At 36.9% G+C, this 26361-nt stretch overlaps 1 protein-coding gene across 12 annotated transcripts in view; it reads left to right on the forward strand.

Moving 5' to 3' along the window:
• SFMBT1 (Scm like with four mbt domains 1) overlaps positions 1-25027 on the forward strand; it is a 100989-nt gene extending 75962 nt beyond the window's left edge. For 9 of the 12 annotated variants that reach the window (XM_023522273.1, XM_023522275.1, XM_023522276.1 and 6 more), the window contains 16 exons: positions 1949-2195; positions 2882-2976; positions 3438-3539; positions 4730-4880; positions 6929-7011; positions 9357-9483; positions 10477-10590; positions 12444-12486; positions 14227-14297; positions 16449-16588; positions 17382-17491; positions 18210-18385; positions 20846-21024; positions 21206-21451; positions 22320-22460; positions 23331-25027. In XM_023522273.1, the coding sequence (XP_023378041.1) occupies positions 1949-2195; positions 2882-2976; positions 3438-3539; positions 4730-4880; positions 6929-7011; positions 9357-9483; positions 10477-10590; positions 12444-12486; positions 14227-14297; positions 16449-16588; positions 17382-17491; positions 18210-18385; positions 20846-21024; positions 21206-21451; positions 22320-22460; positions 23331-23471 (2166 nt within the window). In that variant the 3' untranslated portion in view covers positions 23472-25027. The remainder of the gene's footprint in view (positions 1-1948; positions 2196-2881; positions 2977-3437; positions 3540-4729; positions 4881-6928; positions 7012-9356; positions 9484-10476; positions 10591-12443; positions 12487-14226; positions 14298-16448; positions 16589-17381; positions 17492-18209; positions 18386-20845; positions 21025-21205; positions 21452-22319; positions 22461-23330) is intronic. The other 3 variants (XM_023522278.1, XM_023522277.1, XM_011378397.2) reach the window with 3 other exon arrangements.
• Positions 25028-26361: the final 1334 nt, after the last annotated feature.

The raw sequence follows: 26361 nt of genomic DNA on the forward strand, positions 1-26361 counted from the left end.
TATGTCTGGAAAAGTCTTTATTTTTCTCTCATATCTAAAGGAGAACTTAGCTGGATACATTATTCTTGGCTGGTAGTTCTTTTCATTTGATAGTTTGAATATTTGATTCCACTCCTCTCTGGCTTGTAAGGTTTGTGCTGAGAAGTTTGACTATAATCTAATGGGTTTATCATCATCTTCTCCCTGGCTGCCCTGAGAATTCTGTCTTTGTCATTGATTTTTGATAATTTTAATACAGTGTGTCTTGGAGACGGCCTTTTTGGGTTGAGATAATTGGGTGTTCTGTTGACTTCTTGAATTTCAAGGTCCAGCTTATTCCTTCGATTTGGGAAATTCTCATCCACTATTTGTCTGAAAATGCTTTCTAGTCCCTGCTCCTTTTCCTTGCCTTTGGTAATGTCCATTATTCTTATGTTTCCTCTCCTGATGGTATCAGCTAGTTCTTGAATTTCTCTTTCATTATTTTTCATTCTTTGGTTTCTCTCTTCTTCCTTCTGATTTATTTCTAGATTTCTGTCTTCTATATCACCGTTCCTTTCCTCATTTGGTCAGCTCTATTTCCCAAGCTTTCTATTTCATCTTTCAACTCTTGCAGTGTGTTCTTTATCTCCAAAAGTTCTATTCAGTTCTTTTTGAAGGTTATAATCTCCTTGCTAAAGAACTCATTCTGCTCGTCTAGTTTTTTCAATTCCTGAAATTGTTGATATGATTCATTTTGGAACTCACAGAGTTTTTTCAAAAGTGCCATCCTGGATTCTCTGTCATTTAAGTTGCATTTTTCTATGTTTGTAAGCTTATTTCTGGAGAATTCTCTCTTTCTTTCTGAGATGCCTTGTCACCTTGGTTGTTTATGGTGTTTAATGGGCTATTTCTTCCCCTGGGCATTAATGGAAGTGTATTCTGCTTTTCTTTTTTCCAGAAAGAAGATTTATCACATTATGGTCTCTCTAGCGTGTTGCAAAGAAGGTGTTTTTCTTTTGGTGTCCAGTAGGTGGTGTCTAAGTCTCTTGGATCTCTGCTTTATATAAAGCCTTAATAATGCCTTTTTTTCCCCTTATAGTTGTTTAATCACACTTGCTACCCTCAATCTCAGTCCTTGTCAGTGTTATCAACAGTTTCGATAGTGTTTGCTCAGATTCCCCTGGGGCTCTGCCATGTTCGGTCTCAGAGAGTATGGGGAAAGGAGCCTTCTAGGTTGGGGGATGGGGGCTGCTGCTCAGCCTCTGTTTTGCAACCACAGCTGGTAAAAATCAGCTGTTGTTTCTCTGCGATTCCTGCTTCTCTGTCATTCCTGCTTCTCTGCTTTTTGCCCTGTCAACTGGTCCCTGCCACCAGCCATGTGGAGCTCACAGCACTCCCAGACAGGGCTGTTCAGGGCACTTAACGCACCTTCTCCCCTCCTCTCTACAGGTTGCTCAAGCTGCAAGAGGCAACTTTTTTGTTTCCCCAAGTCCACCCTCAACACCAGGGCTTCTGACCTGTGGTAGCTCTTATGCGCAGATCCCACACTCAGACACACTGGTGTGCAGTTTGGGTTTTTTTTTTTGTTGAGTTTTAGCTGTTCAGCTTATTGTTGTTTCAAGGGGAGAGATCTGGGAATGTGTCTCATTCCACCATGTTTCTGATGTCACTCCGCTGATTTTTTATTTAATGATGATCATATTTGCTTTTATAATCAGACTAATGATGATATTTTTACAATTCTTAATAGATGAAACTAACAGTCTTAGAGATAGAGGTCTGTTAGAATAATTTTATTGCATTATAGATAGATTTTCTTTGTGATAAATGTACTATAGGATCTTGTATGATATTAGGCAATTCAGTGTCATTGGCTTTGAATGGTAAAAATGTAAAGGCTAGTTTGAGATAATTTAAAACTTGACTCTTTTAAGTATTATGTTAACTCTTGTATTTTTCATTTCACTTTTTGTTTTTTAATCTATAGCTCCGTAATGGGAGGAATCCTTTAGATCTCATTGCTCCAGGTTCCAGGCTAGAATGTCAAGCTTTCCAGGATTCTCTAAGCACTTGGATTGTTACTGTAGTCGAAAATATTGGGGGAAGACTGAAGCTGCGTTATGAAGGACTTGAAAGTTCTGACAATTTTGAACATTGGTTGTATTACTTGGATCCATTTCTTCATCACGTTGGTTGGGCAGCTCAACAGGGATATGAACTTCAGCCCCCATTAGGTGAAGAATAGTATAACATTTTTCTTTTAGCTTTTGCGTTATTGTTTTATTGTTTTATTGATATAAGACTGAAAGTGCATTATTTTGCATATTATAAAAGCCTTTGTTACTTTGCATAATAGAGATATTTCAAAAACTGTATATGGAGTTATTAAATGCCTATTTTTTGGTTGGAGGCAGTTTTATTGCTTTTGTAATTTGCCACACATTTAATATATGTATCTCATAGACTCTGTCCCAACTCATACTGACTTTTTACCAAAATTAAAGAAAAATTCCCTAGGTAGCATTCGTTTAGATATAGGAGTAGAATAGGTTTGGATTCAAAGCAAATTGTTCATTAAAAGAAACTCTAATAATATTTAAACTGGAGTTACTGTTTAAATTAATTTGCATTTATTATTACATGCCCCAGTTTGGATGTTGTGTTATATTGTGGACTACAGCAGTCCTTATGATCTCACTAGTAGTTTTACCATACTTAACTACCCAGGCTCTGAAGAGAGGAGACACAGCACTAAAGTCAGGGTGCAGGTTCTCTGAGTGAAGGTAATGTCAGTGGGCTTGAACCCTTTTCTTCTCCCAGTGGAAGGTGACTTTTTGGTTTATGTGAATGCTTTTAGAATAGTTAATAAAGTGTGTAAGTTCTGTCATCATTTAAAACATCTCGTCTTTTTTTACTAAAGCCATCAGACATTTGAAAAATGAAGCTGAGTGGGAGGAGATCCTGGCCAAAGTGAAAGAGGAGGAAGAAGAGCCATTACCATCCTACTTATTTAAGGTAAAAACAAAAACAAGTAGAGAAGAGCAATTTGTGGGAGGTGCAAAGCATTAAATAACCCCTGGAGTCTGTGATTGCGCTTTGGTGTGTGAAAGAAGAAAGTGGTTTGAAGGCCGGAATAATGGTCATCCTTTTCTTCTTCTCATAGTAGTCTAGGTTCTCTCTCAAAGTTCTCTCAAAGCATTTTGGGTCTTCCCTTTTCTACTCTTAACTACATAGCCCTGACTTATTATCAAATAAACTTGTTTTATCTCCAGGTGGCCTTTCTATTCCAAATGTAGAGAATAGGAATGCTTTCCGTGGTTTTATTCCTGAATAATTTTTTCCAGGGAAGAAAATTATAGAATTAGATTATTTACCAGAATCATTATTTTAATTAAGAGTAGTATTCAGCTATATGAGAATATAAAATTAAGGCAAAAATACTCTATTTTTATTCTTCCTTGATGTTTGCATTTTAGGATAAACAAGTGATTGGCATGCATTCATTCTCTGTAAATATGAAATTGGAAGCTGTAGACCCCTGGTCTCCTTTTGGGATCTCTCCTGCTACAGTTGTTAAGGTAAAACAGGGGCAACTCTCTTGGTAAGAATTCCTGTCAGGGTGACTGGTTTAAGAAATTAGTAGCATTTTGATCTTCAGGCTCTACTAATCCAGCCCATTGTTTTTCCTAAGCTGTGAGGCTAGAATTACTTCTGTACACATTTTGTATTTGTTCTGTCCAGTTCTCTGTGGCCCATTCCTTCGACGTTTGGCTGCCCCAGCCAACCAAAGCCTGGACACTATAATAGGGGGTGGCACATTTGGGGGCAGGCCTACTTGTACATGACTAGAGGAGGTTTAACCAGCAGGTAGGCCATGGTATCTAAAAACTGTGAAGGCAGGCAGTGTCTTTAGTGTCCAACCAGGTGCAAGGCTTGTTGAGGTGAGGAGATGTGTGGCAAGCAGGTAATTAGTGTCAAAAGATCTGTCAATACAATTGCTGCAGCCATGTATTCTAGATTCAGACTTTCATCTTTTGGAGCCTGACAAAAGTAAGGCTTTTGTCAGGAGTAAATGCAAGAGCCAGGTAGGTTGTCAAGGCCCAATTACTCAGTTACTAGAACTGAAGCATAAGAAAGAGGATTTCAGTGTAAAAGTCCCATTTACTGAAAGTAGAACCAAAAGTCAAATATGACTAGAGGAATAGTTGCTTGGATGCCAAATCATCTGACTTGTTGAAATTAAAATTTTTCTTGCCTTGGAAGAAGATTATTCTTAGGACAAGGAGGGATTCTAAACCTGAAATGGGGTCAGGAGGCCCTATCTGGCATCAGAAGGGCTGATAGGTAGTAAGAAGCCAGAGGAAGTTCATAAAACTAGACTAGACTCTGAAAATCTGGTGTACTTGTGTAGGTGACTCCTTACTAAGTCTAAACTAAATTTTGTTTGGAGTCAAAATACTTGGATTTGAATATAGGTTCTGCTGCTTCCTGGCTGTGTAACATGGGACACGTTATTTAACCTCCTTTTAAACTTAATTTCTTTATCTGCAAAATGGAGTTGTTAATGGTACTTACCTCCTTAGATTGTTGGATTAAAATTGAATTATAATATGAAAAGCATTTTAAAAAGTACGTGACACAGAGACAACATTTTTCTAGTGCTTAATGTTATTATTAATACCCATCGTAGCTGTGAACTTTTGTAATGTTTGGCTACCCATACCCATAAAACCATTTGTCTATTTTATCTGTTAAATTGTATGTACAGGTTTTTGATGAGAAGTACTTTCTAGTGGAAATGGATGATTTGAGACCAGAGAATCGTGTGAGGCGATCATTTGTGTGTCATGTTGACAGTCCTGGCATTTTCCCTGTGCAGTGGAGTCTAAAGAATGGTTTACACATCAGCCCCCCTCCTGGTATGCATTCATTCTTTTCTGAATTGTGTTCATTGGGAACTTTTCTTTGCAATGAGATTTATCAGATGGCATTACCGGATCTTTTGCTCCCCTTTCTTCTCATGCCTCATCCTATCCTTCACATTTTGGAGGCCTAAGACAAGTATAAATGAAGGCTCAGATTGCATATATTTACATATTTGAAAGTTACAAATTAAGCTCAACTATTAAATAAGCAATGTTCTGTCCTTTTACCTTGACAAATGGATCCACATAACAACCTGGGGTTCCACGAAGGTTCCTTAGTTTATTCTCCCTTGTGTCTGTTGGAAGGTCACAGAGGGCTGGGAGTAGATTGTACAGTGAGTGTTGAGAGCAGACTTATGAGAAGAGACCTTGGAGCCAGAGATAGGAGGTAGATTTTGGTGATTTTTAGGTTTCCGGGCCTCATCTTGGAGGGATACTCTTTGGATTCCAGAGAGACATTTTTGGTCAAAAGTAGGATATAGAGAACCTGTAGGTAGGAAAGTAGCAGCTCATTTTCTGGCATTTGCAGTTTGCAGAATATAGTCTTTGACCCTTTAATTAAGACTCATAAATATGACTTAGTTGAGCTTGACCGAAATTTTTAGTATTTATTAACTTGGAGTATCTGGAAGTATCAAACATTTATCTGATTTTTATATCAACAAACCAGATTATTTGATTGGCAGTCTATGTATTTTCGTTAGTAGGCTTTTGGAAACATAGCTTTACTTTCTAAATGGTGATTGCTAGAACAGGGGGCTGAAAGTGCTCTTTTGTATTAGCAAGAGTCATAAACTTAGAACCTTTGCCTTCCATTCAGCCTTCATTTATCCAACAAACATTTATGGAATGTTTGCTATGAGCCAGGCATTAGGCTTGTCACTGAGGAAATAAAAGTGAGTACAACACAGTTCCTTCAAGGAGAAAACAGTAGGAGAGTCTCCCAGGTTCTTCATCAGTGAACAGAGAATGGGAGTGTCTGCCTAGTGGTGATGGTGGTTGGGGCACATCTACAGGAGGAAGTTCTTGTTTTACTGGAAGACTTCAGACATCCCAAGTTGTTTATCTTGCCTACTGCCTTCATGTAAAAAGAAAAACTAATTATTAAAGATATTGGAGCTTTCAGCATTGTTATAGATAATTCAACTGTCTTTGCAAATAGAAGGAAAGTAGAATATTATGTAAATAAAAATGGCAAATAGTATACTGTGAGGAAAATTGATGTGGAGGCAAAGGGAGAACATGATGCCAATCTCAGTTGGGCAGAAGAGGTAATCGCAGGGGCTATTTGGCTGTAGGGTGGCATAATCTTGAGTAACCTACTTTGTGCCTGTGAGATATTAAGCTCTGTGAAGCAGAGAGCAGTTGGATGCTGCAGGCCCAGTCCAGCTCCTCACATAGATATGCAGTGGCTTCTACCAAGAACCTGGATGATGGACTTAAGTGGGGAGTTAAGCTCAACCTTATTTATGAAATGAATTCATGATTTCCGGTTATAAGAGCATTGAAATTCTGTAGAACATGAATCTGAAAACAGTGCTGAGAGTATGGTATCTGTAGGAGCTAAGATACGTTTAAAGAAACTGCTTTATGAAAGAAAAAAAGTCTTCACCGAATAAATAGCACTGAAGATCATTTCCTGTCTCTATTCTTTTAGAGCTTAAATCATAATAGAATTGATAATAACATTAAACTTATTGATACAAATCAAATCCAATCATAACTGTCTTAAATTCTTTTAGTGAATTGCCAGCAGCTAATCATAAAATATTGCTCAAAATAAATGCATGGTTTGAAATGTTAAAGTTTCAAAATTTATCCAAAGAATTTTGTTGTATTGTTATATAGTTTGACTGTATTTGCTCCATTTTATAAAATTAACAATGCTTTGGATTTATAAGGTGTTTTTACCCTCTCTAAAATGATCAAAGTTCTCATACTAGCAAATTAGAAGTTGTGGGTGGACACCTAGCAGAGCAGTAAATTGAGACATGGAGGCAGGTATGTGCGGTGTGAGTCATTGTTCTTTTGTCCCTACCTAGGCTACCCAGGCCAGGACTTTGATTGGGCTGACTACCTCAAACAGTGTGGTGCTGAAGCTGCTCCCCAGAGGTGCTTCCCTCCGGTGAGAAGCCCCGCCTCCCCCACCCCACTGGCCACTGCTTCAGGGTTGCCTCCTGTGCCTCCTGTGCTTCTTGTGTTTTTTATGATTACTCTGAAGTCATTCCTCTCACTCAACACAAATAAGCATCTGTTGATCATAATATGAAAAAATGTTCAGATGTGAGTGGAGAAAAATTGTTAAACTTATTTAAAAATACCTCTATAAAAAATAATACATGCACTTGGTTTACAAAGCAAAACAGCAATAAAAAGCTTAAAACAAAACAGTTCTGTGCCCTTCCCTTTCCACAGTCTCCCTTCCCTTAAGTATTTGCTTCCTGTTCTCACTGTTATTCTGATAGTTCTCATTTACAAAATAATATGCTGTTATCTTTTGAGTCATTAATTTTAAACATGTCTACTGGTACAACATTATGGGGAAAAAAGCTTTTAGCTGTTCACATTACTTTTCTCCTCTGTCTTACCCCCACCTCCTCTTCCTGTTAGAGTTACATTACAATTTTTGGTTAAGTATGAACTGAGTATTTCCATTATCATATGCATTTAGGTATTATTCACAGTTGAGCTCTGCACTACTTTATAATTGTTTCCTTTTTTAATTTGTCCTCAATTTAATAATTGCCTGTTTTTCATAGCTTAATTTTTTTTGTTTTATTGTTAGTTCTTCCGATACCTTCCTGTAGCCTTTCTCTGTGCTAGAAGGTTCTCTTGAATCTCTTCTTTGATTTTCTTTCTTCTATTTTCTCTCTCCTCTTTTTTAGGATTTCTTTTATTTGTATGTTGGCCCTCTAGATCAGATCTCTACTTTTCTAACTTTTTTCTCCTGTTTTCTGTTTCTTAGTCTTTTGGCTTTGCTTGCTGGAGGATTTCCTAAACTTTATCTTTCAGCCCTTCTTTTGATTTCTGATATCACATTTTTGATTTTCCAGAACTATTTCTGAACTCAATATTTATTTTTAATAGCATATTATTTTTGTTTTAAAGATGCAGTAGTTTTTCTTATCTCTTATAGTATGTTAATTACCCTTGCCTTGGCAAGTTTTCTTCTTGCATAATCTGTTTTCTCCAAGTTGCTTTTTTTTTTTTTTTGTCTCCAGGTTTTATATCTTTAGATGTCTGGTAGTTCTTGGTTATTTGCTTATACTTAAGAGTGGGGGACAAAGTGAAAAAGCTCATTGGAAGCTCTGAGTGTTGGTGGGGCTTGTCAACCTTGAACTTCCCAGTAGGGTGGGATCTGGCTGGTCATTTGTTGGGGACACCTACATCCATGTCTTTATATGTTTCTTCTTGGGCTTATTAGGTTGCTACAAGAAGTCCCTTCCAGTCTGGAGAGTAGAGGCAAGGACTGAACCTCTCACATTCCATATGCAAGCCCCTGTTTTGGGCACTGCATGCATACCCTCAACAGTTTCTGCATCCTCCTTCCCAGAGATCCTGTGTGTTACCCTCTCTGGAAGATAAATCTCATCTTCTATAGGGAAGGGGAAGGGACATTTTTCTTGAGGTGTGGAGTGAAGGAGCCATTGGCATGACCTAAATGCTTCTTAAATGTTTTCAACAATTTTTTTTATTTTGACTTTCTCTCCCACCTCTAGTTGTCTAGTGCTGGTACTGCCAGTTCTTAGCTTTTTTTACTGCCAGCTTAGATTCACTTTTCTTTAATCAGCTAAGTTAGTTCTAGACGCTCTTCTAAATGTCTCCTCTCTGTTATATTCATCCTAGTAGGTTTATGTCTTTTTAAAAAAAGCACTTTAGTTTTAGTGAATTATCAGGAGGAATAAAGAACAGTTAGGTACAGAAGTTTCGATCTTTATTTTGACCTAGAAACTGCACATTGTTAAAACATACTTTAAATGACCCTTTTTTCTTGTTTTAAGCATTATTCTGATTGCCTTTTATGATACATATAGAAGTAGGAACCAGGTAGTTTATTGTATGATAGTACCCTTTCTGGGAAGGGAAAGGGTGATCCAAGAGGCATTTGGTTCAGGGCACAAAGCCTTAGGTGCTTTATTTTATTGAAACCTCATAACATTACCCAGTGAGATAGGTGTTCTCAGTGTCATCTGACGGATGGTGAAACTGAGTCAAAAAGAAGTTACACAACTTGAGTAAGTTCATACAGGTAGCAGTAATGCAAGTATATCTGACTTTAGAGACTGCTTGTAACATTAAGAAAGACATTTTCCCTTTGTTTCATTAAGAAATAAAACGAAGCAAAAAAAAAAAAAAATTATAGCCTTAAAGTGTTACTCTGGGGTTAAATATTACTTGGAGAAGGTCTCTCAGATGAGCACATGAGTTAATACTTAGAATGTATTTGGATTTGATTCATTTATTTTCTAGTCAATTTCTGAGCATGAATTTAAGGAGAACATGAAGCTCGAGGCAGTGAACCCTCTTCTCCCTGAAGAAGTGTGCGTTGCCACCATTACTGCAGTGAGAGGCTCTTACTTGTGGCTCCAGCTGGAGGGTAAGTGCCACTACCTTCCTGTGGCTGCTCTTCTTTGCCTTTCCTGTTCACCCCTGTAATGTGGCTTGTTAAACTTAATCAATTAGCTAAGTAGGGATTTTGTTCAGAGACTTCTAATTTATAATGCAAGATTCTAAACTCAAATTTCTTTTCATGTCCTTGACTTTCAAATTTTAGGAAATTAATGTGAATAAAAAGCCTTTACTACAGAGTCCCCTGTTTTCTTGAAAGGGAAAGGATAAGTCAGCATATATTTTGATGTGACCAAAATATCTGAGCATTAGCAACTAGCTTATTCAAGAGATAGTATTTTGGTTGCCCCTAACCATTAGAACCAAAAAATACGTAAAAAAAGACATACTAAAAGTAGTATTTAACAGTTGGACATATTTGTGTAACAAAAGCACTATGTGAGCACTCAGTGCCACAGTTACTGTATGTGGCCTAGGTTTTCTTTTTATTTGGCTGCCAAAGAGTCAGACTTGGTACGTATTGTTTCCAGTTTGTAGAATTAGCATTTAATACAGACGTCAAAGGCAGCATTGAATATAGACTTTTGTGCGACCCCTTCTGAGCAACTTGCCTACATCACTTTCTGATTTGAATTCTGGCTTGTCCCCATGTACCACAACTAATGTTCTCATTGAGTGGAATCATCACCTTTGCCTTTGTTTCCCAGTTTTCATGGAGTTGACATTTGTCAACCATCTGAATGATACTACTGATATTTCCAGTTGCTTATTTGCTGTTCCCTAATATTCAGTACCCATTTTGGTCTTTATATAGTTACACATGGGAGACAGTTTACTTTTTTTCCTTAATGTTTATCACTCATGAAAAAGTATAACTTCTGTGTAAAAGGAACTTGTTCAAGAGACTTTGTGTCTGTATTATTGCAATAGTAGAATATTGATTGTCTAGGAAATAGTTTTTGAAGAAGGCTACTTAATGGTCTAAATTTTTTTTTTTTTTTTTTTTTTTAAATTTAAACAGGTTCTAAGAAGCCCATTCCTGAATGTATTGTGAGTGTGGAATCCATGGATATATTTCCTTTGGGCTGGTGTGAAACCAATGGCCATCCCCTCAGCGCTCCTCGCCGAGCACGAGGTACCCTTCTATTTCCGGGTGAAAACGTTGTTTGTTAGATAATCTGTTGTGTGGCTGCTACCAATTAGGATAAGTCTGGGCATTTCAGAGAAAAACAAAGTGATATTCTAGTTATCTGTTCCTGCATAGGAAATTATTTATTACTGCAACATTTATTATCTTACAGTTTCTGTAGGTCAAGAATCTAGGCGCAACTTAGCTGGGTCCTCTATATCTGAGTCTTTCACAGAGTTGCAGTCAAGGTGTCAGCCAGGGCTCTAGTCATCTCAAAGCCCAGCTTCGGGGGAGGGTCTGTTCCCAAGTTTATGCAAGTGACTGTTGGCAAGAATACGTTTCCTCGTAGGCTGTTCAACTGAGGGCCTCAGTTCTTTCTGGCTATTGGAGGCTTCCTTCTATTTCTTGCCACGTGGACCTCTTTATAGGGGAGCTCACAGCGTGGCAGTTGGCTTCTATCAGCCAGCAAGTGAGAGAGTAAGAGAGGTTGAGTAATACGGAAGCCAGAATATTTCTGTAACCTGATGTTAAAAGTCACATCCACCCCTCTTTTTAAAAACAGTTTTATTGAGATATCATTTATATAACATAAAATTTGCTCTTTTAAAGTATAGTAGGTCCATCAGTAATGTTGATTTGTTCAGCCTCGTTTCATTATAAAGTTGATGAGATGCTATAGAAACTTGACTCTTGTTTATATCAGTTAGCCTGTGGTAAAATTGGTTTTATTATACATTGTTTCGCTTAAAGTCGCAGAACCTATCAGTGATGTTAAATGAGGACTAACTGTATAAAATTCAGTGGTTTTTAGTGTAATGAGAATTGTATAACTATCACAACAGTCAATTTGAGAACATTTCTTTATCTGGAAAGAAGCCCATACTCCTTAGCAATCACCTCTTTACTTCCTGATCCCTCGTCCTAAGCAACTACTAATCTAATTTCTGTCTATAGATTTGCCTGTTTTGGACAGTTCTCATAAATGGAAGAATCATACAATATGTAGTCTTTTGTGACTGACTTCTTTTACCTAGCATAATGTTTTCAGAGTGTATTCATTTTGTAGTATGTATCAGTACTTTATTCCTTTATATTCCTGAGTCACATTCTATTATATGCGTAATACCACATTTTGTTTTTCCATGCATCAGTTGTTACACATTTGTGTTATTTTCCTTATTTATCTGTTATGAATAATGCTGCTGTAAACATTTGTGTACAGGCTTTGATATAACTCTGTGTTTAACACAGCCAGACTGTTTTCCAAAGCTGCCTTTGCCTCTCTTGATAGGCACAAAAGTTTTTAATTTTAATGTAATACAGTTTATTTTTTCTTTTGTTACCTGTGCTTTTGGTGTCATAACAAGAAAATCATTGCCAAATTTAGTATCATGAAGATTTTCCCCTGTTTTCTTCTAAGAGTTTCATAGTTTTAGCTCCTACGTTTAGGTCTTTGGTCCATTTTAAGTTACTTTTTTTGTAATGGTATAAGGTAAAGTTCCAGGTTCATTAATGTGGCTATTCAATTTTCTCAGCACAATTTGTTGAAAAGACTGTACTTTCCCTATTAAATGTGTTGGTACCTTTGTCAAAATCAGTTTTTCTTTTGAATATCTATTCTTGCTTAGAAAGTATTCTTAGGAGTTGATTTTCCCAGGGATCCTTGAAAATATTATTTTGGTCTTTGTTTAAAGACTCCTAACCAGAAACTGTGCTTTAGTCTCATTTCAGACATATCATATCAGCACTTATTTATAGCATTTGCTAGTCAAATATACATATAACCAGGTTTAAATATGCTGTTATCATCTGTCTCTTAATTTTTCTTGGCATTTACTTTTTTTTTTTTTTCCTTGTAGTACACAAACAGAGGAAAATTGCAGTGGTTCAGCCAGAAAAACAGTAAGTAATATAACAGTATGTTTGAACAGTTGACATTTGAAATTTAGACTCTCTAGAAAAAGAAATAACTATTTAAGAGAGTATATCTCCTCAGATGTTATTTCCTCACATAGAAGCATAATCCTTTAATTCTGCTTTTGATAGTTTACATATTTATATGCATTTCCTAAAATGGCATTAATACAAAAGAGTAAAATGCATTCTCAAGGTGTTCCCCAAATTGAGTTTTCTTTGGCTTTTAGAGCCTAAAGGCGTTTGAATAAAAGAGGAAATAGAGTCTCTATGCTGGCATTTGTCAAGGAAGAGCAAAAAATGTAAATGTAAATTAAGATATAATTTGTCATTGCGAAAAAATAAACTTCAGCTAGAAGACAACTCTAAAAGAAGAAAAGCATAATAAAAAGAGTGCTTTTGTGTCCCATTAGGAAACCCTCTAGCATATCTTCATACCTAGTTTTTGAGAAGCAAGTGAATAGTAGTGCCTCAAAAATACAAAGGTTTCTGTGTGTACATGTGTGCTTTTAAACATTGGGTTTTCATTCTGTATTAGTTTGTTCAGGCTGCCATAACCAGATGCCACAGACTGGGTGGCTTAAACCAGCTGTACCCAACCTTTTTGGCACCGGGGACCAGCAGTTCTATGAGAATCTAATGCCTGCTGATCTGAGGTGGAGCTGAGGCAGCGATGCTCGTGCTGGGGAGCGGCTGCAAATTGAAATGAAGCTTCGCTTGCTTGCTAGCGGCCACTACCTCCTGCTGTTTCACCCTGTTCCTAACAGGCAATGGACTGGTACTGGTTCATGGCCTGGGGTTTGGGAACCACTAGCTTAAACAACAAATTTATTTTCTCACAATTTTATAGTCTGGGAAGCCTGAGATCAAAGTACCAGCTCAATTTGGTTCCTGGTCTGGGCTCTCTTCCTACCTTGCTGACTGTCATCATCTCACTGTGTCCTCACATGGTAGGGACAGAGAGAAAGGGAGATCTTTTTCTCTTCTTCTTCTTATAAGGACCCTTATTTACCTCCTAAAAACCCTGTCTCCAAACACAGTCACTTTGAGGGTTAGGGCTTTAACGCGTGAATTTTAAGGGGACACAATTCAGTCTATACAAATTCTATAAAATTATAATTGCTTTTGTGGCTGTGTGAGTAATAAAACTGACAATAGAAGTAGCGAGAAAGGCCACAGAATTCTATTCCAGGTAGCGAAGTGAGATAGCAATGACAACAATCTGGCCTTGGATTTTTCCTTGATTTAGTTGCCAAGACCGATCCAAAGTTTTAAAAAGTAATTAAAAGAGATAAATTAACCTTTTTCAGTGATTGCTGCAAATAGAGTAATTCTCTTTTTTTTAATAATATAATTTGTCTTGAATTTTGAGAAAGTGATAAAAGAAAATTAATCTTATGAAAGAAAAGTTTCCATTCTTTGAATATAAAGTAAACGAAGACTCTACTTGTGGTTTAAGAATCCCAGAAGGACTTCTGTAATGCTCACATGAATGGAAGAAGGTTCATTTGAACACGCAGTATCACAGCACTGTCTGTAGACAGTTGGCTCCTTAGCCTGTGTATGTAGTTTTAAAAACTATGTACATTAAAAGTATGATCAAGAAAGCACCTTCTGTTATAGATTTTGCAATCTGCCACATTTGCTTTCTTCTTAGATTTGAAGGAAAAGAACCCTCACACTTTACTGACTTAAAGGATTATCTCACTATTTTGTTGTGTTTTCTTGACTCAGAATACCATCCTCGAGGACTGTCCATGAAGGCCTAAAGAATCAGGAGCTGAACTCTACAGACTCAGGTATTCGTGCATGCAATCTTGGGGAAAAGAGTATCTTTAGTTTCTTTTAATGGACTATACCTAAAATAACAATACATTTGATTTGTAAGATGTAGCTTCATAGAAGGGTATCTTAATTGTGATTTTAAATTTACAATTGTCTAAGATGCACTTAGTTTAATAATTATCTTTAGGCTTATATCTCTGTGCATTTATAATAATATAATTACTGATCACTTATTGGGTGCCAAGGGCTCCAGAGGTCACTATTAGTATCCCTGAGTTTAGATAAAGAACCTGAGGCTTTCCAGGCAGTGCTCTTTCTTAAGCGGGGTGGTTCAGAGGTGGATGTTTATTCTTTTTTAAACTCTTTTTATGATCTACACACTTTATTTACATATATTTATTTACATTATTTATATATATATTTCACAATTAAAAAAATTAAGCACTGGAAAAACAGATTGTTCCAGAGGCAATGCCTAATAAATGTGACAAGGATTCTTTCTTTCCCTGGAACTACTCTTGACCGTCTTTGTTGGTTGCATAATTCTTAGCATCTTGGCTGTGTGTAATGTAGCACAGGTTAGACATTTGGGTGGTATTTACTAAATGCCTAGAAAAGAAAAGAAACTAAGTCTTAGAGAGGTCACACAGCTTATGCATAGAAGGGTCAGAAATGGAACTCAAATCTTTCTCAAGTTCAAAACCTGCACTTTTTGTCTCCTACCCACTGTCCTTTCATTATATCATTTATACATAGAGGATCAGCTCTGTGTAACTCCTTATTTTTGATGTATTACTGGTCATTTTAATACCTACTGAAACTACAGAATTAAGATACTAATATCTCCCCCACCACAGCTAAGTTCTTTTTGGTTTAGATTTTGTGATAGGTCAGATTACCTTGGAAACAGAGTCTGAAACTGATATTTGTGCAGAAGTTTCATTGAGGAGTGCTTTGGGGAACAGCTTCTGGAGGGATAAAGGAAGCAGGACTGGGCAGAGAATAGAACAGTTGTACAGAAGTTTCTTCCAGTCCTTCAGGGAGCCTTGGAGCTGGTATAGCCACTAAGAGGCGAGGCTTGGTAGCCACAGCTTTGTACTCCTTTATGGTCAGGTATTGGAAGTAGGCCGCTTCTCCCTCCCCACCTCACAAAGGGTGGAATCTTTGGCAGGTTGGCTCTCTCCTACTACTGCAGGCAGTCCTAGAATAAGGGTAATTCCAGGGTAGACTTATGACCCAGAGCTGTAAACTGCCAACATTCCCACAGCGGGGAGCAAAAAAGCCTTAATCCTGAAGAGGGGGCTTTTGGTGGCAGAGTTCAAATAGGGAAATGGATGCTGACAGACTGACAACTGTGCTATGACTGTATTCTTAGAGTAAACATCATGTACTTCAAGGTCCTATCAATAGTGGGCAGTGTACACACATCTCCTTTTCTTAATGTTGGATTATTGGGGCAGTATCTATCAGAAGAGCTTCTCTCTGCTTGAGAAGAAAATGAAGATGTTTTAGTATCTGAATTTTTTACATTCAGTAGTTGAATTGTTAATCACGATGAGGGGGGATTAAAAAACATTCTTTTGAAGTAGGGTATTTGCACAAACAGTTGAAGAGAGGAGTCTCTAGGCCCAGTTATACCCCTCAGTACTTAAAGAATTTAGAGATGTGATTACAGAGTACTTTTAGCCCTTCGGAAATCCCAGAAATAGGAAGGCTCCCATATCATTGAATACTAGTTTGGTGGTCTTAAGGAGACAAACTATAGTTCTGGATAATATTCATCATCATTCTCTAGAAATATTCCAGAATAGGTTATTGAATAGTTAGTTGGTTGTCTGGAATCATCATGGGTTCTTGAAATCAATCCTCCACTTCCTTTATTGATAGAAGTATAAGCCTATGGAACAATGTCAAATTAACCCAGGAGTTAATCTGCCTGTAATTCCAGACATTGTTTGATTTCAGCAGAGTGATAAGCACTGCAATAGAGTTAGTTGTAAGTATTTTGAGAGCACCCTCAGACAACATGGTAAGCTTCAAAATACATAATTCCTTACTTTACATAATGGTGAATATGCTTGTTCCTCCCTTCCCTAGTAATCCAACTTTGGAAATGGGGTAGAAAATGACTGTGTTCTGAATATTTGTTTCTCTTCATTTCCTAGTTATGATTAATGGAAAATATTGCTGTCCAAAGATATATTTCAACCACCGTTGCTTCTCAGGGCCATATCTTAACAAAGGAAGAATCGCTGAGCTGCCTCAATGTGTAGGACCTGGGAACTGTGTTCTTGTCCTTAGAGAGGTAAGGTTCTGGTCTAGAGCAAAGAACTTGGGAATTTCACAGCAGTCTCATAGACTCATTCATACATGCCATAGATGTGACAACTCTAGTTTTTATCATAAGTGATTAACTTTTCTCATGTTGGACAATAAACTGGGCACATAGTTATTTCTGGTTCCCCCCCCCCCCCCAGGCCCAGGAACATTCACCTGAGCAGTTCTTTATATAGCAGGCTCACCTCTGTCAGTGTAGAAAGATCTTCTGTCAGGGACCACATGAGAATTGTACAAGAGTGTGAGAATAGTGGCAATTAACCCATGATTACAATAAAGCTACACATCTGGACTTGCAGAGCTTCCCAGCCAGGGTACTGGTAACAAATGTGAGCAGTACTGAACTTTTTAGCCCCTAGAGAGGCAAGGCTCAGGATCTGGGGAGGTTGGAGCTTCTCCAGCAGACTCCTCCAGCCACAAGAAGGCTCAGCTGTCTACAAAGTATCCCAAACAAATAGAATTTTCTGTGTGTACCATGACTGGGAAAGGATTTGGAAGCATATGCTAGAGTAATTTTAAGTTCATGGTACCTATTTCTGTCTGACCATAATGTTTTAAATATGTAAGAGGGTCTGGTTAATCTCTTATTTGCAACTTTGGTCAGCTGTCATATCTTCAGTATTATTATTTTGTTAAGATTTGTTAATTAACATGACTAGAGTTAATCTCCTAAGTGATGTGCTAGGGGTTAGCAAGGTTATTCCTAATGGTATGCTTTTCTCCTTCCCAACCCATATTTTTGCTTTAAAAATGGAGTGCAGGTCCTCACTTTACTTATCAATGCAGCCTATAAACCCAGTCGTGTCCTTCGGGAGCTGCAACTGGACAAAGACTCTGTGTGGCATGGATGTGGAGAAGTCTTAAAAGCCAAGTGAGTAGGCTCCTCTGCCTTTAATGCATAAGTCATCCTTAACAAGTCACAGAACCAGTTCTTCCCATGGATAATATTAGAATATTTACATTTCCTGAGGCATTGCTTCTTCAGTTATTTGTGCTGAAGGACCAGGTTTATTTTAAGTCTTTGTTCTGTCATGGACCAATACTTTTATATGGTAAAAGTGAATCACAAGAAATATAAAATTTAAAAGGTATAAAATACAAGAACAATTTTTAAATTAGATTTAGTAGACATAAAATTACTCTTTCAAATTACTATGAAAATTTATCAACATTTACTTTCATTTTCTGACCTAATCTTGTCAAGGACAGATGATAGTTGGCAGGTTATATTGGTCAGTTGACCACATTCTGACGATCACTATCCTAGGGTGAAGAAAGAAAGACTTAATGAAATTCATTTTTCTTTTAGTAGTGTAGGAGTTGCTATAAAAACCTTAAACTTAGAAACAGAAAGTAGGAACCTTATTTTGCTAATTTGAATAACTCAGATTTTAGTTGCCATAGCTTACTAAATTATAAATTTAAGTACAAAATGTATAAACTCCATATTATTTTTAGAGTCCTCAAAATATAAAAGACATAGAATATTCTAACAAGTAAAAATATTTTTAAGTCTGTTAATGTACTTGATTTTTCTCCGGGTAATTATTAGCCCAGTAAACTTGGTATATGATGTTTTCCAATGGCAGATACAAAGGAAAGAGTTATCGAGCTACTGTTGAGATAGTGAAAACAGCAGATCGGGTGACTGAATTCTGCCGGCAGACCTGTATCAAACTGGAGTGTTGTCCCAATCTTTTCGGTCCACGGATGGTTCTGGACAAGTGTTCTGAGAACTGCTCTGTACTTACAAAGACCAAATATAGTGAGTCATGGTTTTCAAATTTGTTAACTATAGCAGTTGACCATACCTTATATCATGAAAAGTTTTTATTTGCAGACAGCCACGTAAAAAGGTATACAAACTTGTTCTGTGAAGGGCCAGATAATATCTTAGGCTATGAGTAGTAATCTCTGTTGTATATTCTGGTTTATTTTCACTTTTTAAAAAACACTTTAAAAAATATGAAAACCATTTTTAGCTTGAGGGTCATTCCAGAACAAGCCATGGGCCACATTTTGCCAACTTTTTTATATAGTATGTATAGAAATTAGCTATATTGCATTTATTAGGATATATAATTCATTCATGTAGTATGCAAGGATTTCTTATGTATGTACTGTTTGCTGCCACTGTCCTAGCACTGGAATACAACAGTAAAGAAAACAATTTCTGTCCTCATTGAGTTTATATTTTAATGTAGGAGATAAGTAATAAACACATGAACAAATACAGAGAGAGAAGTACTGGAGATAAAAATGAAGCACGATGAGCAAGCAAAGTAGGAGAGTGAGGAGGGCTAGGAAATGGGATGTTTTTCATACAAGTGGTCAGGGAAGTCTTCCTGACAGGTAACAAACAATCTGAAGGAAACCAAGAGCCAACTGTGCAGACGTTGGGGCGAGAATGTCCTGAGTAAGGGAGGGCAGCAAGAGTACAGGCCTGAGGCAGGAGCATCCTTAGTATCTGTGAGGAGCAGCAAAGAGGCCACAATAGATGAGAGGCATAAGTAGGAGGGGAAGTAGTTATGGACTTCACTCTGAATTGTCATAATGACACCTCTTCCTTCTCATTGCGAAACTGCAACGACAACAACAAAAACAAAAGTCATACAGTATGAAATTTCCAATTTAGAACTTTGTCAAACCATTGTTATCTAAACACACAATTCTGGTCCTATCGTTAAATCCTATAAACCCTGATGTCATTTGGGAGAATTAATACAGAGAAGGATTTTACCTTGTTAAATTAGAAGATTACTTTTAGGGATATCTAATTCTGTGCCTCTTAAACTTCATCATGCATGCAAATCACCAGAAGATCTTGTTAAATGTGGAGGTTCTTCTGATTTGTCAGGTCTGTGGTTATCTGGGGCCCAAGTGTCTCCATTTCCAACAAGCTCCCAGATGCTGCTGATACTGCTGTTCCAAGGTTCACATTTAGCATGATGAGCTTTCTGATCAGTATTTGAATTATAAAATCATACGAGTCTAACCTTCTAGTTTCTATTTCTATTTATTGGATTGTAAACTCATTAAAGGCAGAGATTGTGTTAGCTTATTAGTGTGTCAGATTCAACACTTAGTTTAGCAAATTGCCAAAAAAATTGCAATTTTTAGTAGGTAAGTGAAATATACTATTCATGTCAGTGCCTATATAACTATACCACAATATAAAAAAATAAAAAGAAAAAGTTCTGGAATTAGATAGTGGTGATGATCGCACAACATAGTGAATATACTAAAAACCACTGAATATGTACACTTTAAAGTGATTAATTTTATGTTATGAGAATTGTATCAATTAAAAAAAAACAAAAAAAATGAATAAAAGATTTGAATAGACATTTCACAGAAAAAGGCAGTGGCCAATAAGCACATGAAAATATGCTTAATATCATTAGTCGTTAGAGAAATGCAAATTTAGACTATAATGAGAAATTTTCATTTCAGCCAATCTAGTGGGTATGTAGTAAAGGCTGGCAATCCCACCTGCTGGCAAAGGTGTAAAGTACCTACATCTCTCATACATTGCTGGTAGGAGTGTAAAGTTATACAATCCTTTTGGAAAACTGACAGTTTCTTTAAAAGTTAATCATACATCTATCATATTTTCTAACAATTCCATTTCTAGGTATTTATCCAAGAAAAATGAAAACTAAAAGCCTTATACAAGAATGTTTATTGCAACTTAATAATAGCAAAGCCTTAGAAACAGCCCAGGTGCCCATCAATGGAAGAATAGATAAACTGGTGTATTTGTACAATGGAATGCTATTCATTAATATGAAGGAATGAATTACTCATACACGCAAAGCAAATATGAAGCTCAAAAACATTATGCTGAGTAAAGAAGCCTTGTACAAAAAATGTACCTAGTGAATGGTTCTGTAGATAAGGCAAAACTAACCTACAGTGATGGAAAACAATAATGGTTGCTTCTGGTGAGGGGGACTGACTAGGAAGGGACCCTGGAAACCTTCTAGGAGGATGGAGATGTTCTGTGTTTTGGTAGGGGGAGGATTTTTCAAGTTAGTGTATTTGTCAGTACTAGTCAAACCGTACATTTAAGATCTGTACAGTTAAGATTATTCCACTGTATGGAATTTGAACTTTAATCAAATACAGTGTATCTTTTTTTCCGCTGTGCTAATAGACTCTCTTGTGGTTTGAGGTACACAAAAATAATGAAGCTACTTCATTTTTCTTTGTCATACATATTTAGCACACTATTATGGAAAGAAGAAAAGTAAAAGAATTGGGAGGCCACCTGGTGGGCATAGTAACTTAGCATGTGCCCTGAAAAAAGCCAGTAAGAGGAGAAAGAGACGGAAAAATGTTTTTGTTCATAAGAAGAAACGCTCCTCTGCATCTGTTGATAATACCCCGGCGGGCTCTCCCCAGGTATGAGATCTAATGTGCCTGTACCATCTGGAAGCCAAGAGATCACTGCTTTACAGTACAGATACAGAAAGAATACCTGCAGGTCTCTCTAATCCACATCTCTGGCCAATCAAAGGTAGTTTTGCAGCCCCAGAACTGATTTGTCCTGAATTTCAATGAGACTTCTCTTTCTTTCCTCCAGGGAAGTGGGCCTGAAGATGAGGATGACCCAGATGAAGGAGATGATGATTCCCTAAGTGAGGGCAGTACATCTGAACAGCAGGACGAGCTACAGGAAGAGTCAGAAATGTCAGAAAAAAAGTCATGCTCTTCCTCTCCCACCCAAAGTGAGATATCCACATCACTGCCTCCAGACAGACAAAGGAGAAAAAGAGAGCTTCGCACATTTTCATTTTCTGACGATGAGAATAAACCTCCTTCACCAAAGGTACCCATTTAAAAAATACACTGTCTTTTTCTCTCTCTCTAGAATTTTCCTCTAGAATCTAATTGTTAATGTCGGCATTTCACTTATTTCAATACAGGCTTCAGTTGAATTTCTTGGGTCACTTTTTAATGGTTCCAAATTCAGTGATTTACTTCTGTTTCAGAATTATTTGGAGATCAACTACTTATCAGGAAGAAGATCTCAGAGTGACTACTTTAAAAGAATGTTTCATTGCTGGTTTATTTGCAGACTGTCATTTATTTTAGGGAAAACTGCATTTTAAATATTTTTCATAATGTATATGGTTTTATAGAAATATAATGGTTTTGTAGAAATACCTTTTGATTCTAGTTAAGCCATTTTGTTTAGTATATTTAACATATACGTATATGCATGTTATATAACATATACACTAAAGAATGTCAGTTAAGTTAGTGTTTTAAAACTGGGCTGCTTTTTAAATATATTCAATGAATAGAAGTAATAAATGATTTCTCCTGATAATCAGCCTTCTCTCACTGAAAATATCATCTCACTTACTTTAGCACCCTACCAGAGAGTGAGTTGAACAAATAGGAGATTTAGAATAGATGGAGGAACAAATGGGAGATGTTAAAACTATTTTTCTCTGTTAAATTGCTCAAATTATATCTGCCGAAACTTTGAGATAAATTCTTCCCCATCGATATTTCTTATTATAAAAAACAACCATTTCCTGAGTACCTAATGTATATGGGCCTTTGCCACCTTTGCTGGGAGAAATTGTGGTAAAACCACTTTAAATCCTGCCTTGAGGGGTTATGCATTTATATAGAGAGACTTTTTTTAGAATAAAATCTCTTTTACACCATTTGGTTTGATTTCGTTGTGGGGAATGAAGGAAATAAGGATTGAAATTGCTGAAAGGCTTCGCCTGGACAGTAACCCCCTGAAGTGGAGTGTGGCAGATGTTGTGCGGTTCATCAGGTCCACCGACTGTGCGCCATTAGCACGAATATTCCTAGACCAGGTAATCACTGAGACCTTTAATTTTAGTAATATGTTTCTTTAACAAGGGACTATGGGTGCAATGGCAATTTATTTACAAGTCTTAGAAAAAGTATTTCTATGCAAAAGAAAAAATTATTTTAGTTCCCTTTTTAGAAGTAGAAATTAGTCAAAAACTTATTTATCTGATTTTTTCCATGGTTGAAGCAGATGATCATTGCATTCCCTTTTTCCCTAAGATTCGTTTTCATCCCCCAAATATTTAAGTGGCTTAAAATCAAGTATACCATGCTTAATTGTCCTCTTCTTTTTCACAGTAATGATTTGCCTGTTTAAAAAAATAATAATAGCATCTGTAATATATTAAGCTCTAAAGGCATGATCATTTTAAAGCAAATTTTCTGAAACAAGTATCTGCAGCCTTAAACAAATATTGAAATAAATTTTGTTTTGATAATGGAGGAGATTCAAAACTGAACATCTTCGAAGAGCTTATCAGGCTTTTATGAATGTTACAGAGTAGGAAAACATTGACATTTATAGTTAATATTTTCTTTCAGATTTAGAAAGAGTCCTCTAAAAAGATACTTCTTTCGTCACATTTAATTGTCAGTTACAAGGCTAGCTAGTTTACTTAATTTCTGCAGAGCAGAAATTATAGAATGGATTCTTATCCTTGGTAAAATTTTGTTATTAATCTGAAGATTCATTAGTATAGAGGACTATGAGAGGCATTTAATAGGAAATGTGTGATACTTATTCAAAGGGGTAAAGAAATAAAAGGAAAGCACAGGGACTCTGATTTTGACAAAGCCAGAGTGATTAGGGCTGTCATGATTGAGCCATCATTCTTGTATACATCATAGATAACTTGTATTTTATGTGTTAACAGGAAATCGATGGACAGGCCCTGCTGCTTCTTACCCTTCCCACGGTTCAAGAGTGCATGGACTTAAAATTGGGCCCTGCCATCAAACTTTGCCATCATATAGAGAGGATCAAGTTTGCTTTTTATGAGCAGTTTGCTAACTGAGAAGGACAACCAAAGTGAGCTGTATCTTTGAAGCACAAATGCAGCAAATCCTTCGCCTGCTCTACAAGTGGAGCTGAAATAGTCCTGGGGCTCTGGGCCCTGCAGGTGTAGGCTTGCTCTTTGCACTTTCAGGGAAAGAGGACCCACACTGAAGAAGCAAAAACTGCACAGAAGTTGCTCTCCTGCCAGTGGAAATGTGGGCATCTCTCGTTCAGCAGATAGCAGTTTTTAAAAAATAAAGGTTGTGAAGAAAAGACTCATATGAGAAGAATAAGCATTTCCAGTGGTGTGGCCGAAAAATGAAGAGTAATCTAGGCTGCTGGAAAGCACCCTTTGGTTGTTTTCTTTTTGTTCTCTTCCTTCCTATTGTAGATTGAACTTTGTTCTTTGCTTTCTCTTTCTTAGAAAGAGAGGACTTAGCTTTAAGTCAGCACTGATTTGGGACTGTGCCTAAGGCACATCAGTGCTTCATTGTCAATGTGTTTCTGAGCTTTTTAAAATTAAAACAATTCATTTTGGGGATGATTACGTGGCTCTAGGGTTTTGAATGTACAGTAACACTCTGATCCAGTTTAAAATCTGTTCTTAGGAGTTCCTTTGTTTACTACCTCTGTCGATAATTGAGCTTTCAGCCATGTATGAGGTTTTTTGTATGATGCCATTTTTAAGCTATGTGAACACTAAAACTATGACAGAAGTGAGAGGGATAAACACTTTTCTTTCAAAACGTTGTGTGAGCACTTAACACCAGTTCCTTAATGGACCTGAACTAAGAACTCTACTGTCATTGTTTTCCATCTTGACCCAGCTTGGGCTACCTGTTAAGAAGTATCTCAAAGACTTGGTATTTCAGTTTAATTGCTTTCTCCCCATTAGTTTTCGGAGGGACTTTAGTGGTTTTTATTTTGTGTTTACTTTTCTTTATAGTTGTTTTATCTCTAGAGTCCTTACTTTGGGTAAAAATCAATAGGTGTTCCTTAGACCCACAGTTAAGTCCATTTCCCCTTCTTTCTTGATATCTCCAGGCAGGTAGTGCAGAAGCACAACAGAGAAAACGTGTTTTGGGCGGTGATGTAGAGCATGGAGTTTCTGTAACTGTGTGTCCTCAGTGGCTGGGTAAAGATAGAGAGGTAGTTAAGGATTTTGGACACCCCTCTGCCTAGTCATGTTTACAGTTTCTTCAGTTAAACCTTTAAATTGAATGTAATCTACGGTCTGAGAATTCCCACTCAATAATTCGGTTTTCTTTTAGGTGCTTCTTTTGACCCAGCTCAAGTTAACATGAAACAGGTGATTTTTACTTATGATCGCGCTGCTAGCTATTATAGAATAGCATTTGCTAAACTGTTCCAGCCATGAGGAATGGGGAAAGACACATACGTAGATTGCTTTCTTTAAATGGTTTACTTTGCTGAGTGTATTTTTTTTAAGTATTCTAGTCATCTGCAAATTTATAATATAATTATTCTTCAAGATTTGAAAATATTTTAAAACTACAAACTGGGCAAATTCTAGATAGCTATATAAATATAAGGTGATATTACTACAAATGTAAACTGATTGTGATTTTTTTCCCCTTTTCATCCTCCTAGCCCCTACCTGTTTTTATCGACAGTAGCAAACATTCTGTAGTCTGGATTCTCTCTTCATTGGATAATTTATGAACCACCTTAATTTAAGCCTTCCAACCAAATCATATATCAAAACATTAACTCTCTGCTCAGATATATCTCAGATATATCTGGGAAGGAGCTTCATTTAAGTAAAAGTTAATATGTTTGAACTTACTCAGAGACCCAATTTTTAAAAATTCGGTTAATTCTATATTCACGGAAGAGATGTGTATGTAAGATGCATGGGAACAATTAACATTAAGCAGATAGATTTTGGAGGGCGGTGTGTGTATCTTGAATAACAAGATTTCCTGAGAGCTTAGCAGTCAGGGCACCAAGGCAAAGAAGGTTTCTTGGAGATCAATGGAACAAAAAAATGTCTGGAATTAATACCATTATGTTATTTAGGAAAATGAGATTTACTTTTTATAAGAGGGAATTTACCAAATGCAACATTGAATATGTTATATTGCCTCTCTTGTGACTTCTCTAGAAACTATAGAATTTAGAACACCTCCCTTCCCAAGTAAAGGGAATCAAATGGCCCTAACTAATCTCTGATTTGAATAGTCAGGGCCCAACCAGCTTGTCTGTCTATACCATGATTATTCAAGCTCAGCTTTCTCCTAGAGAGAGGCTGACTAAAACTGGACAAGTAAATAGGTTTTCCTTAATATATTTTGCATTCTCATGCTGAGATATAGTTTATCAGACAGCTGCATTAAAGAAGAATTATATACCCCAACCCCTACTCCCAGATATTACATAAGAGGATATTTGTTTGGGAATTTGATGCAGGACATTTTTTTCTTTAAGTAAAAAATTTAGATTCCATTTGCCTCATAAAACTGCGGGTGCTGCGCTGGACGGTACTGACATTCTGATTCCTATGATTCTGAACTAGATTTTAACCCTGCTACTAACTCACCATGGGGGACTTAAATGTTTGTATGTTGCACACAGGTGCTGAACTTTGTTTTATAAAGGTACCAACCTCTTAAATTTATGAGAGGTGCATTGCGAGGTACTGCATTGGTCTGAATTTCACCTTTAGCTGACCCCACAGTCTGCCTAAGATCAGAAAGTTTTCTTTAATCCATTTTTAATCCCGAATTGACAAGCTTGGAAACAGGTGAATGGACTGTATCATCCTCCTGGACCTTGAAGTTGGCTGACAAATACTAACCTATTACTGCTATGCTAATGTGTTAAGGAAACCTTTCACTGCACAAGAATATATGCTGTGACATTTTGACTATATTTTGTCAGCTTCTGGG

The sequence above is a fragment of the Pteropus vampyrus genome, unplaced genomic scaffold, assembly GCF_000151845.1.
Source record: "Pteropus vampyrus isolate Shadow unplaced genomic scaffold, Pvam_2.0 Scaffold337, whole genome shotgun sequence".
In the NCBI taxonomy this organism is placed as follows: domain Eukaryota; kingdom Metazoa; phylum Chordata; class Mammalia; order Chiroptera; family Pteropodidae; genus Pteropus; species Pteropus vampyrus.